We start from the raw sequence: 13,416 nt of genomic DNA, 5'->3' as shown, positions 1-13,416 counted from the left end.
TTGCAAATTTCAAAGATGAGAGAGAGGTACACTACAGTGAAAAAATATCGTTTTCAGTGATCTTATTTAACTATAGCTACTGAAGCAACTGCACCGTGGGCAAGGCCCTTTGGTGGGGTTGTCACGCAGCGCAACCAACGCTGACTTGCAGAAGGAATGGTGACAGGCTTTGGGCTGTGAAACTAGACCAAGGACTAGTGTAAGGATTGTGCAGGACAAGAAATGGGTTCAGACAGCAGCACTGGGACCCCAGAACTGGAGCATTCACTGCGTGAAACTGGCTGGCATCATCAGAAGACCAAGAACTCAGGCCCGGGTTGACTTCATGCTAGAATCTACAGCTGATGTGCCAAGATGGGGTTGACCTTGAGAGTCAATGGCTTTCACCGCTGTAAGTAGACACGGCTTACTCTCCTGGGAACAGGCAATGTTTACTCCGGGCACACTTGAACAGTCTACAAAAGACCAAGCAGCTCAGGTCACATTTGACTCACTGGGGAGACATCTCTTGTTTTATAAATGTCAAGTGACCAGCAATAGCGTTACGCCAGTTGATCAGAAATCAGAAAACCAGTCCTTTATTTAACATCTACTGCACGTGCAAGAAGGCAGCGATAGATACCACAAGAAATGTGAGAAGACGCTGGGCGCGGGGGCTCATGCCTGTAATCCCAGCACTTTGGGAGGCCAAGATGGGCGGATCACCTGAGGTCAGAAGTTCGAGACCAGCATGACCAACATGGTGAAACCCTGTCTCTACTAAAATTACAAAAAAGTTAGCTGGGCATGGTGGAGGGCACCTGTAATCCCAGCTCCTCGAGAGGCTGTGGCAGGAGAATCGCTTGAACTCGGGAGACGGAGGTTGCAGTGAGCTGAGATCCTGCCACTGCACTCCAGCCTGGGCGACAAAGCGAGACTCCTTCTCAAAAAAAAAAAAAAAAAAAAAAAAAAAAAAAAAAAAAAAAGAAATGCAAGAAGAGAGGTTCTGGCTGGGAAGGAGAAACTTATGCATCAAATGGAGAAAACCCAAGCAGAAGAGAACAGAGAAATGCAAAGACTCAATGCTAAAAAGTGCAGTCAGAACCAATGCGCAAGTGGCATGGGAAGGAAGAGGGCAGCGGGGACAGGAAGGATGGCCACATGGGGGATGCCCTGGTCTGGGGGTGTGGAGGGTGGAGGCATGGCACACAGCTGGCATGGACCCCTCCTCGCCTGTGGCTCTCCCTTTGTGTCTGCACAGCCCACCTCTCCACTGGCCCCCTCTGCTTCTGCACCTCTGGATCACTGACAACCAGGTCTCCACCTCCAGATCATGGATGCAGCACAGCCAAAGTCACCAGCCCCTTCCAGGGCCAAACCCAAAAGACTCCTGTGGCCAACATTTCACTTGGCCTCTTGTGGGCTGGTCACTGCCCAACCCCTCCTCACAACATTGACTACTACTTTTTTTTGAGATAGGGTCTCTCATGGTGGCACAATCACTGCTCACTGCAGCCTTAAACTCCTGGGCTCCAGTGATCCTCCTGCCTCAGCTTCTCGAGTGGCTGGGACCACAGGTGCATACCACCATGCCTGGCTAACTTTTTACATTTTTTTTTGCAGAGATGGGGTCTTGCTATGTTCCCTAGGCTGGTCTTGAACCCCTGGGCTCAAGCAATCCTCCTGCCTGGGCCTCCCAAAGTGTTGGGATTACAGGCATAAGCCACTGTGCTGGGCCAGGGCTAACTTCTGATACCTTTTTGGTCAACAACCTCTCTGGATTTTTTCCCCACTTTCCTGGTTGCTCTGTTGTGATCTCTTTCCCAGCTCTTCCTCCCTGACCTCAGGGCTCCTGTGGGGTCATCTCTTCTGACTCTGTAGTCTCTTTTAGGCCAACCCAACCCACACTTTAATCACCACCCAAGCACTAACACCTCTTCCTGGCTCCCGAATTATCATACACGCAACGACCACGTACATTTCAGTTGGGAGAATCTCCTCGACAACATCCACTCTGCAAATGCATTCTTCTGCCAGGTCCTTCCTGTCTCAGCTATTCAAGTTGGGACCCCAGGGGTCCACCTTGATTCTTCCATCATTCCCACAGCCAATCACAACGTTCTCAACCTCTCGTAAGTCCAACCCTTTCTTCTTGAACCTACTGCTCCGATGGGCATCCTCACCAGTATCGCAACTGGGGTGCAAGGGGCTCCTGTCTGTGGCCTCGCCCGTCACTTCCCTGCAGACCTCTTCACACAACAGCCAGGGCCCCACTGAACACAGTACTGCTGATCATGTCACACCACCGCTCAAAACCCAGCACCTCTCCTGCTCCCTTACGTCCCCGCATCTGGCCCATCACCAAGTGCTGTGGGGAAAGGTCTCACACACTGTCCCTACTCACATCTGGATCCCTACAGCCACTTGCCTAAACTCTTGCCAGAACCTCTGATTTGGTTCCTATGCCCACCCCACCGCCCTCCATGCCGCTGTGGGTTGCAGACACAGAAGCCACTCACGCTAGCCCCTCGTTCAGACCTTCGTGCACCTGCCTCCTACCTCCCCCAAGCAGTTCCCAGGCTGTCAGGTCCAGATCTGAAGGACGACATGAATGCGTGGGACACGTTCCTGTGCCTGGACTCTGAATTCTGTGAAACCCAAAATGTTGCAGGGGGCGGGGGGTAAAGTGTTCCAGGGCCCCGTGCTCACCACCCTCCGCTCAGAGACAGGGAAGGCTGGGGCTGACTGAGGGGAGAACCTCGCCTCTGCTCCAGCAGAGAATGACTCATCGGCAAGGGTTGGTATCTAAGCATCACCACTGCAATTTCCTTGAAAGATGTCTTAAGGCCAACTGGGACACTTCGCTGTGTCTCCGCCTGGGTGGAGAACCTCGGCCTGTGGCTGATCTCAGCCTCCTGGCATGGCCTCAGACCTCTGAACTGTCTCCTGCCCCCGACCTGGCTTCAGGCCCTGCTGGTTCCACAGCCCCAGGCCTGCCGTGCCTGCTCTCCAGGCCCCCACACCTGTGTGCGTGCCACCTGCCAGCACTGCCTTTCCACCTTTGTCCTCTGCAAGCCCCTCGCTCTCCGGGCCTCAGCTCCCCTCCTGAGAAATGAGGCTAATAATTCCCATCCTCAAGGGGCTGTCAGAAGGATTAAAAGCTACGAGGCACTTAGAGCAGTGGCTGCCCCATGGGAAGTACAGTGTTAGGTGTTGGCTGTAATTACATCTGTTCCTTCACATATTCAACCAATATTAACACACTAGCTTCTGGGGATACAGCGGTGAAGAAAACGGAGAAAAATCCCTGCCCACAGAAATGTAGGATGTAGATTCTATGGGGACAGACCAACCAGGAAAAAGTAAAAAAAACCAGGCCCAGTACAGTGGCTCCTGCCTATAATCCCAGCACTTTGGGAGGCCAATGGGGGAGGATCGCTGAAGGCCAGGAGTTTAAGAACAGCCTGGGCAGCATAGTGAGACTACCTCTCCACAAAAATTTTAAAAAATCAGCTCGGCATGGTGGCATGCACATGTAGTCACAGCTACTCAGGAGTCTGAGGTGGGAGGATTGCTGGAGCCTAAGAGTTGAAGGCTGCAGTGAGCCATGATTATACTGCTGCAACCAAGGACAGGCCCTGAGAGGCAGCCCAGCTGCTGCACTGCTGCACTCCATCCGGGGCTATAGGGCAAGACCCCATCTCAACCCACTCCTGCCCCCGCCCAAACCAGAAAAGAGCTAAGAAAATTGTACGATACACCAGAGCTAGGAAGCCCGCAGGGCAGGACAGCAGGGAGTAGGGATGTGTGTGTGTGATTTCAAACCTGGTGGTCAGGGAAGGACTAAGAGGCAACAATGGGACAGAGACCCAACGTTGCGGGACCCGAGGTTCTATCTGTGGGCCAAGCTGAAGATGACAGCCTGGATGTGCTCCTACCGTAGGCTGTGGTGAGCTATCTGGTGGTAGCGGTGGGTGCCAGTTCCCTCTTGTGTGCAGGCCTGGAGTCCACAAAGGGAAATAAGGCAGGATTCTAGACATCGGAAAGGCCCAGGAGAGAGGGGCACGTGTGAGGTCCACGCAGCAGGGCGGGAGGGAGCAGCACACGGTCAGCTCTGACCAGGGCTTCACGGATGACATGGATGGGCAGACAGAAAGCAGCAGAAATGGTGGGCTGCCTCTCAGGGCCTGCCCATGAAGGTCAGACCTGCTGGTGAGAGCCACTGATGGTCCCAAGCCCTAGGATTCTCAGGGGCCTTCAGGTGTGGACTTCCCTTGGCATGTTCCTGGCAGAAGGCAGGCAACAGGCGCCCTAAACAAAGGCCCCACTGTCCGATGGGCCTGGGACACGCTGGGATGGGCCATGCTGAACAGGTATCTTCAGAGCAGGACTCCTCAGAAGCACAGATGTCCGAAGGCTGCAACTTCCTGGGAGGTGGATGGTGTTAAGAGTTTCCCAAATTCACTGGCTCTAGGAAACCCTTTATAGACAGGCACCCCCAACGCTCCAGCTCAGCGTCCACTCTGGAAACAGTGCTCTGGGATGTGCCCAGTGCGCAGACAGAGGGGGCTCCTGGCGGTCTAGAGCATCAGGGAGCTGTTACCACAATTCCAAATTCCACGCTGCATGAAAATCCCCAAGCCTCAAAAGATCCTACCACTCAGACACAACTGGTGCTAACCTTTCAGAGTTCAGCCTTACAGATCTTTCCCCGCTAAATACCTGTAAATATTCGTTAGGTTCATCCAGACTCATTGTCATACCCCTTTTTCATTGTACAACACATTATGAAGTTTCTTAATCTCAAGCCCCCCACCCTCCCTTTTTTTCCCTTGAGATGAAGTCTCACCCTGTCGCCCAGGCTGGAGTGCAATGACGCGATCTTGGCTCACTGCAACTCCGCCTCTCCAGTTCCAGTGATTCTCCTGCCTCAGCCTCCCAAGTAGCCGGGATTACAGGCATGTGCCACCATGCCCGGTTAATTTTTGTATTTTTAGTAGAGATGAGGTTTCACCATGTTGGCCAGGCTGGTCTCGAACTCCTGACCTCAGATGATCCACCCACCTCGGCCTCCCAAAGTGCTGGGATTACAGGTGTGAGCCACCACGCCCAGGCTCAATTAAGTCTTTTCCCATGATTTTTAAAGGTAGAAAAGAGAAGACATCACCATGAACTGCTTTTCAATTGTTAAGACATTTGGGATGCTTCTGATTTTTTCGCCATACAAAGCACTGTGATGAACACCTGGAAAGACAGATCTCTGCGCCTGCCTTGCTCAATCCCATCGGTTTAGTTCCTGGAGTGTACACCTGGAGTCAAGGGCATCCACTCTTCAAAAGCTTTTATATACATTCTCAAAAGGCCCCATGGAGGGGTTTACAGTTCATCATCAGTGTGGGCAGTGTACCTATCCTGGTACTTTCACCAAAATTGGGTATTTTTACTTAACACATCCTTGCCAACGTGCTACATCTTCTGAGCCTTTCCATTCTTCTCAAGGCCCTTGTTCTTGAGAAAATACAGCAGGCTGGCCAACAGCTTGGTTTGAATCCTGCTACGGGACTTGCTATTTCTGTGACCTCAGACAAATGACTTGACCCTTCAGGCTCCTCAATTCCTCCCCTTTAAGTGGGGCCCACAGGAGCAGCAACTGTTAGGGTTGCAGAATGAAAAGACAACACATGCGAGGGTTTGGCACGGGGCTGACACAGACTACACATTTAGCAAATGCGTGCTTGCTATTGCCTCTTTCTCCTGAATTGTCAAACTCTGCCCTTTCCTTTGTCCCTGTCTATCTGCTCAGGTGGTCTTGCTCAGAACAAACTGGCCCACACCTCCCCTGCACTGGCCTCCCTTTCCCACCCCCATCTGCACTCACATGCACAAGCTCATCTCAGACAGGACCTGCGACCTCCAATTTGCCAGGTATCACGGTCCCCGCAAGCCACGGATGGCTTTCTTTTAAAGCAACCTTCAGATGCATGGTGGAAACAACTGCAGGCATTTTCCTTAATGGATGTTCTAATATTTCTCAGGTTTGTGCTTTTAAAAAAGCTCTTACTTTTAAAACTTTTTGATAGAAACATACTTCAAATAACTGCTTCTCTCTTCGAACTTCATTTCACCACACGTTTGAAAGTAAAACTTAAAAATTCAAACACAAGGAGGTGCTTTAAAGAAGAACCCCAAGATACTTGGAGAAGAACCCCTTCCCTCAGCCGCAGGACAGACTCCTCCACAGAGGCCGCGGACGGACTTTTGATCTCTCTCCTGCCTGCTACGCCGCTGAGTGCACTCTTGGAGGGGTGCTTCCCTTCCCTTTTGTCTGGAGCAGTCCTGGGCTCCTGTCTCCCTTCCCGGCTGAGCTGACCCCGGCTGGCCTCCTCCCTGCTTTGCCTCTATTCCAGTCTGTTCAAAATGGTCTGGCCAGATCCGTCTCCCCAAGTGGAGCTCAGGGTCCATCTCCTTCCTGCTCTAAAACTCCAATGATGTCCCTCTGCTTACAAATGAAGAACAAAGCTGGAAAGTTTCACTTAGCACTCACACTCCAACTGGCTTCTACCGGTTTCCCAGCCCAAACAGCACCTCTGATCCTACAACCACCCGGAGAAGCTCTCCTCAAGCCACTCACTTTGCTCACAATGATTCCTTTGGCCCCTTCCCTGTACACACCCTGCCCATCTCCAGAGCCCTGCTGACAGACAGCTCCTGCGTGGGTGGCAAGGCCGCTGCGTGCCCCTGATGACTCTCCCCAGCGCTTAGCTCCATGGTCAGCAGGTCAGTGCCTTGTCCAGTGCGTTTCAGGCTTCACGATGGCAGGACCCACCACGCTATGCACGTTTAACTCCTGGGCAGCACCCAGCCTGGTACCAGCACCTCTTACCTTGTTTGAACTGGACTTCCTTCTCTTCAAAACACTACTTAAAAAAAAAAAATTCTGAATGGAAGAAGTTTACTGAATGTCTCCAATACTGTCTCTGGGCTGGGACTGCAACAATGAAAATAAGTCCATACTCTCAATATTATGAACAGCAAAATGAATTTTGCAAAGGGAAAATAATAGTATGGATTAGACAATAGAAAGCATGAAATAAAACTGGGTTACTCTATGGCACAAAGCAGTACTTACAACTTGTATCAGTTCAATCAGAGGCATTAGTGGGTAATGGATTTAAGACCAAAAAAAAAAAAAAACAAAGACATCATTTGATGGTGAAACCCAGAACATATGATTGTGAAATTAAAAAAACAATACCCAGAAATCTCTAGGCAGGAATGAACCAATTATATTCTATTTTTATGAAAAAAAATCAGTAAGTGATCACTAATTAATCAAAAAGTAAGCCAGCCACCATGCCTGGCTAATTTTTAATTTTTTGTAGAGATGGGGTCTCCCTGTGTTGCCCAGGCTGGTCTTGAACTCCCGGCCTTCCTAGCCTTGGCACAGGCTGTGGGGCCGAATCCTTCGCACCCCAGGTGTGACTGCTGCTCATCAGATGCCAAAGGCAAGGAAAGACTCAGAGAAACGCACCCCGCAGACAGGGGCGAGGCCTGTGTGGAAAGTGCTCTGTTAAGGTAAAATCCAAACAAAATATCTCAGTTTCCTAAAAGCAGTTAACTCTTATCTGCCAACAGGACAGATGTGAGTCCCCTGCAACCCGGGCCTAGTGGGACCACGTGGTCTCCAGCTGCAGAGCGCCAGCCCCTGCTGCCACCGCATACACTTACTCTGGGTATCGCAGTCCACACAGTGGGAGTTCCCGCGCATGTTCCGGATCGACTGCAGGGCCATGGCCTCGCTCTGGCTCGTCAGCCGGGACTGGGCACGAGGAAGACACAAATACAAGGAGAAACGTACATCACTGATAACGTCAGGGAAAGATCAAACAGATTGGGAGCAAATGTAGGATGAGGGTAATTTCCAAACAATCACCCCTGTTTTGACGTCTTTGGGAAACAGCATAACTGAAGGAGAAATCATCATGCATGGGGCTGGGGGAGGGAGGAAATGTCACATTTTAACACTCATCAGCTGAGAGGGACTCTGCCAGAAATGAGCAAAGAGGACAGCTCTGGATCATCTGTGAATAAACATGGACCATGGTCACCTGGAGAAGGTAAATGGGTAACCTTCTGGGCAGTAGCCACATGTCTACTTGGTATGAAGAATGAGAAAGAAATAATCCGTTTATAAGCCCAGGGTTAGGGCTCCATCAGCACTGTAAGACATATCTCATGGTTCCTTGTCAGAAAACCCCATCCGTACCACACATCACCCTGGGAGACGCACCTGTCATCTGAAGACCCTCAGTCGTCACAGTGATGAAGCCACTCACCAAGGTGGGGGCAGGGAGAAACATGAGCATAGCTGAGGGTGCTGATTCTTAACCTTACACTTGATGGCTTGCTCTATTTTTATTTATTTATTTATTTATTTATTTATTTATTTATTTATTTACTATTATTTAAGCCAGCGTCTCGCTCTGTGGATGAAGCTGGGGTGCAGTGGCGCGATCATAGCTCACTGCAGCCTTGAACTCCTGGGCTCAAGTGATCCTCCTGCCTCAGCCTCCTATAGTGTTGAGATTACAGGTGTGAGCCACTGCACCTAGCTCTATGGTCTTCTTTAAAAAGGATTTAAAAACATACGTGCTCATTGCAGCAAGTTTAGAAAATACAGAGGGGGAAAAAGAACATAAAGATTTATAAACAATGATATGGCCATCCATAGTTAAGCATTATTAACATTTTGATATCTGTTTTTTCAGCCTGTTGTTTGAACACATCTACATACACATATGTACTTTAAAAAGCCAGCATAATACATATTGCTGTGTAGAAACCTGCCCTTTCCAGCCTAACGGAATCTGTTCATTGCTCAGTGCCATCCCATAGTCTCTGACATCATCATTTTAAATGGCTGCATAGCATTCTACTTAGTGAAGACCTATTTATTAAGTTCTCTTTGGTGGACATTTAAGTCACTTCCAATTTTTCTCTATCATAAACGATGCTGTAAGAACATACGATGGCTAAGTCTTGGTACACATTCATGATTATTTACTAAGAATACATTCCCGGAAGTAGAAGTTCTAAGTAAAAGGATATGTACTGGAGATGTACCTTTTTCCCCGCCTAGAGAGAAGATCTTGCTCTGTTGCCCAGGCTGGAGTACTGCAATCACAGCTCATAGCAGCCTCCATCTCCTGGGCTCAAGTGGTCCTCCCACCTCAGCCTCCTGAGTAGCTGGAACTACAGGTGTGAGCCATGCATCTGGCTACTTTAAAATTTGTAGAGACGGGGGTCTCCCTACGTTGCCCAGGCTGGTCTCAAACTCCTGGCCTCAAGTGATCCCCCCACCTTAGCCTCCCAAAGCACCAGGAGTACAGGCGTGAACCATCGTGTCTGGCTGCTATGTACAGTTTTTAAGGCTTATTTATTAAATATGCATTTAATATTATAGTTAAAGCAAAAATTGATCAATTTCAGAGGACAGTTACATAAGCTTGATTTTTGTGGAAGAATTCTTCATAAATTGAAACATCTCATGTCAAATTGATGTGAAACAATATATTACTTGCTACATAATAATAAATTGTAATGTATTAATTACTACTGTCTAATTAGCATCATGTGTTATTGAATTTTAATTCCCTTTGGTTAGATACCCAAGTATTCAAAATATGTTTAAACAGTTTACATTGGCTTCTGGAATGCACATGTATGATCTCACACACACACACACACACACACACACACGGATGTGCTTCTGTCTCTCTGTACATGTATCACTTCTGTGGTTGGTTGGTTTCTCTGTCTGTCTGTCTAGCTATGCCTATACTTGTATCAGCTCTCAATTATCCACTGGCAGGTAAAACACTATAAAGCTGGTGGTCAACTTGGCCTGTGTTTTTGCCCTCCTGCCACTCCTTGTGGACAGTATTTCCATGTTTTATGCCCTCACACCTGTTCAACCAATGCCCAAGATGACCAGCTGTGAGTCGGCCACCTTTGGTTGCTCAACGCATCCTCCTCCCAAGGCAGCAATTCCCCGGAGCACAGGCGCCTAGTGGGGGCCAAAGGGCAGCATTCTAAAGGCTTATGTGTGCATCGGCTGAGACATGAGCGGGGAGGAGCCTGGCAAGGTGTGGAATAGGAAAGGCTGCCACCATCCCAGATCTTCCTGAATTAGGTCGAGATGGCATGGGCTCAGAGTCTGCTGTGAGAGACTGTGATTCTCCCATGAAGGCGGGAATCTGTGCCTCTCTGTTTGGTAACACATCCTGCCTCCCCGTCTTCCTTTGCACAATGAGCTGCCCACGCTTGGAGGATGCGGCGTGCTGTTGCTCCCCATCGAGGTGGCCCCAAAGCACCCTGTGCTCGTTTCAGGAGACACATTGTGGATGCGTGTGGACGTGACCCAGTAAAGCCAGGGTGTATGGAATGAAAGGCAGTGGTTCTCCCCACCTTGGGTATAAAACATTTTTTAAAAAGGGAAGCAAATTACATTATAATAATAATGACTATGGTCTGGTTTATCCTGGTTAAAGAGGGTAATAAAATAAGACACTTTATCTTTCTGAAAGACAGACTCTCTTTTCAGTGACAAAGCCGCACATAAATCATTGGCAGAAATTTCTTTAAATGGTTACAAATGAAACTGCAGGTCGGTGGGTAATGTCCTGTCTCTTAGTTTCTAGTTGTACATAGTTTGAAATATCAAAATGCTCTCCAAAAATCTACAGCGTCCCAACAAAGAGGTTAAAGAGAACCAAACGTTAAAATAATGACATGGAAGCAATCCTTGATGGGAAAAAGGACTTTTGTAGAAGGAATATCACTGGGCAGTAGTCTAGAGAATACAGGTTAGGCCAGGTGCAGTGGCTCATGCCTGTAATCCCAGCACTCTGGGCACCTAAGGCAGGTGGATCACTTGAGCCCAAGAGTTTGAGACCAACCTGGGCAACATGATGAAACCCCACCTCCACAAAGAATATATATTAAATCAATAAATATACAAATAAATAAGCAAGCAAGCCAGGCATGGTGGCACATGCCTGTAGTCCCAGCTACTCAGGAGGCTGAAGTGGGAGGAATGCTTGAGCTTGGAGATTGCAGTGAGCTGGGATTGTGCCATTGTACTCCAGCCTAGGTGACAGACAGACAGACAGACTGACTCTCTCCAGAGAAAAAAAAGAGAGAAAAAAAATACAGGTTAAAATCTTTTTCTTTTTTAGCTAAATAACTACGAAAAACAAATTGCCTCTAATTATTTTTTTAATATAGAAAAGAGCTGCAACACCACCTCTAATTATTGAATAAAAAACATACCAGGCTTTATCAGTTTAGATAACAGAAACTTTATCTTCCCAAGCTCCCTGCACGCTCATATAGACCCTGTACTTTTCATTTATGTCCCTAACAAGAGACAGTTTTCCAACTTGATGTCAATTTGAATTCTGGGCATTTATGAGAACAGTGCATCTTTTAAGTCCGTCTCTTTTTTTTCTGAGCGTATTCTGTCCAGAACAAAAATAAATGTGGACCCAGAAGCCACAAGAGTCCAAAAGATTCCCTCTGGGATTGGCTGAGAGAGTGAAGATTTAACCTTGGCTCTTCTGCCAGGGAAGCACAGTCAGGCTGGAATACTCACATATGACGGTATAGACACAGGTGTTTCTGATCGTTTTAGTTATTGAGCTTTCTGCTCACAAAGAATAGCTAGGTCCTGTCATTCACACCAGTCCTCTATTTTCCCCTCCCTGGGGCATTACTTGGGGCCCGCATTCCCCCTCAGCAGCCGCAGCTTTGGTTTTGGGCAGCCTGGGGCCTTACCTTGTTCTTGCTGCTCTCGCACGACTGCAGGCTGGCCAGGATCTGGCTCTCGATGGCTTGGACCCAGGCGTCCCGCTCCTCATACGTCGTGGCTTCAAAGTGCCACGTTTGGCCAGTGAGGGACACAATGATAAACTCAAAGTTTTCTTCTTGTTCTGAAACACAGAGTGTGGGATGAAGAGTTTAGCTTTCACGAGACAGCAGTCCCCTGCCGGCCCTCTGTCATAGAAGTGCCTCTGGGTTCAGCTGCCCCTGCACGGGCTGGTGGCGCACACAGCACTGGACAACCACGGCAGCGGAGATCTGAATCCATGCACCTCCCAACCCTCCAGATGTGGTTCCTAAGGCCAGCATGGCTTAGCCAGGTTTCAACCAAGGCTCAGGGGACAAGGCCTGATGACATCGACGAGTGATGTCAGCGTCTGTGTGTGGCGCACACACAAAGCAACCTACGAGAATAACTATGTAACTCACGGCTGACCATCCTTATCTGTGGGATGAAAATTAAGTTAGGGCCGCTAACCTCCGGATGCAGGGTTAAGTTCTACCCAAGCACTCGCAGAGATCCACAGACACTCCATGGAAAGAGGAACGTGGGAAGGTTTCTGTTCTTTTATGGCAGAGGACCTGTTACCGTGGGAGAGGCATCAATTCCCTCGTTTCAGTTGGGCAGAGTGCGTGGGATCCCGCGCGCCTTAGGAGGATCTCAGCTGAGACAGGCCCCAGACTTGGTAGCCACTCTGGGGCCGTGTCTGGAATGGGAAGAAAGGAACTTGGGGCTACCCCTGCGACCCCACCTGCCACATCGGAGTCTTTGGGCAAGTTCCTTGACTCCTCCGAGGTTCATTTTTTCTAACCCATAAGATGAAGGCAAAGGGCACCAACTGTCTAGTGCTTTCCTGCTAGTTCCATGAAGTGTACAGACCCAGGCGGATGTGGGGCCTGGTCCACGAGACACTCCACAGATTCACGTCGGCCTCTGTTCATGATTCCTGCCAAAGGAGGAGGCACCACTGGCAAAGAGCATAACTAACTGCAGACAAGCATGAATACTTTTTTTTGAGATGGGGTCCCACTTTGTGGTCCAAGCTGGAGTGCTGTAGTGCGATCACAGCTCACTACATCTTCCACCTCCCAGGTTCAAGCGAGCCTCCTGCCTTTGCCTCCTGAGACCCTAGGCTGGTCTCAAACTCCTGACCGCAAGTGATCCTCACTCCTTGGCCTCCCAAAGTGCTGAGTGACAAGTGTGAGCCACTGCATCAGACCCTCATTAAGAAATCTTCAGCTGGGATTTTAGACGCAACACCTCATTTGACTCAATATTTCCAGGCCCTGGCCTGTGAACTAGCTGCATTAGAATCCGCTGGCGAGCAACTATGATTGGTACTGACTTTCATCTACCTGTCTGCCAACCACTTTACTTATCTCCGTCCCCAGCCCGTGGCCATTGGGCTGGCTCATGTCTACAGCACGGACCTCTGACCTTCCAGACTCTTGGTCCCTGTAGCCCAGCTTCCAAGCACGGCTTACTGCCCTTACCTAGGCTGGCTCTCCCAGGCCCCGCCTGGGACATAAGGACGTGCCATCCCACTCGCCCTTTCC

General features: G+C 49.3%; 1 protein-coding gene across 4 annotated transcripts in view; it reads right to left on the bottom strand.

The window, feature by feature from the left end:
• AGAP1 (ArfGAP with GTPase domain, ankyrin repeat and PH domain 1) overlaps positions 1–13,416 on the bottom strand; it is a 647,080-nt gene that overhangs the window by 86,100 nt on the left and 547,564 nt on the right. For all 4 annotated transcript variants that reach the window (XM_015111237.3, NM_001261633.1, XM_077956100.1 and 1 more), the window contains 2 exon segments: positions 11,815–11,969; positions 7,708–7,798 (listed from right to left, as the gene is read on the bottom strand). In XM_015111237.3, the coding sequence (XP_014966723.1) occupies positions 7,708–7,798; positions 11,815–11,969 (246 nt within the window).

Source organism: Macaca mulatta, chromosome 12, assembly GCF_049350105.2.
Source record: "Macaca mulatta isolate MMU2019108-1 chromosome 12, T2T-MMU8v2.0, whole genome shotgun sequence".
NCBI classification, from domain to species: Eukaryota; Metazoa; Chordata; class Mammalia; order Primates; family Cercopithecidae; genus Macaca; species Macaca mulatta.
Note: the sequence above shows the minus strand (reverse complement) of the source record. Positions and strands in the feature narration are given on the sequence as shown.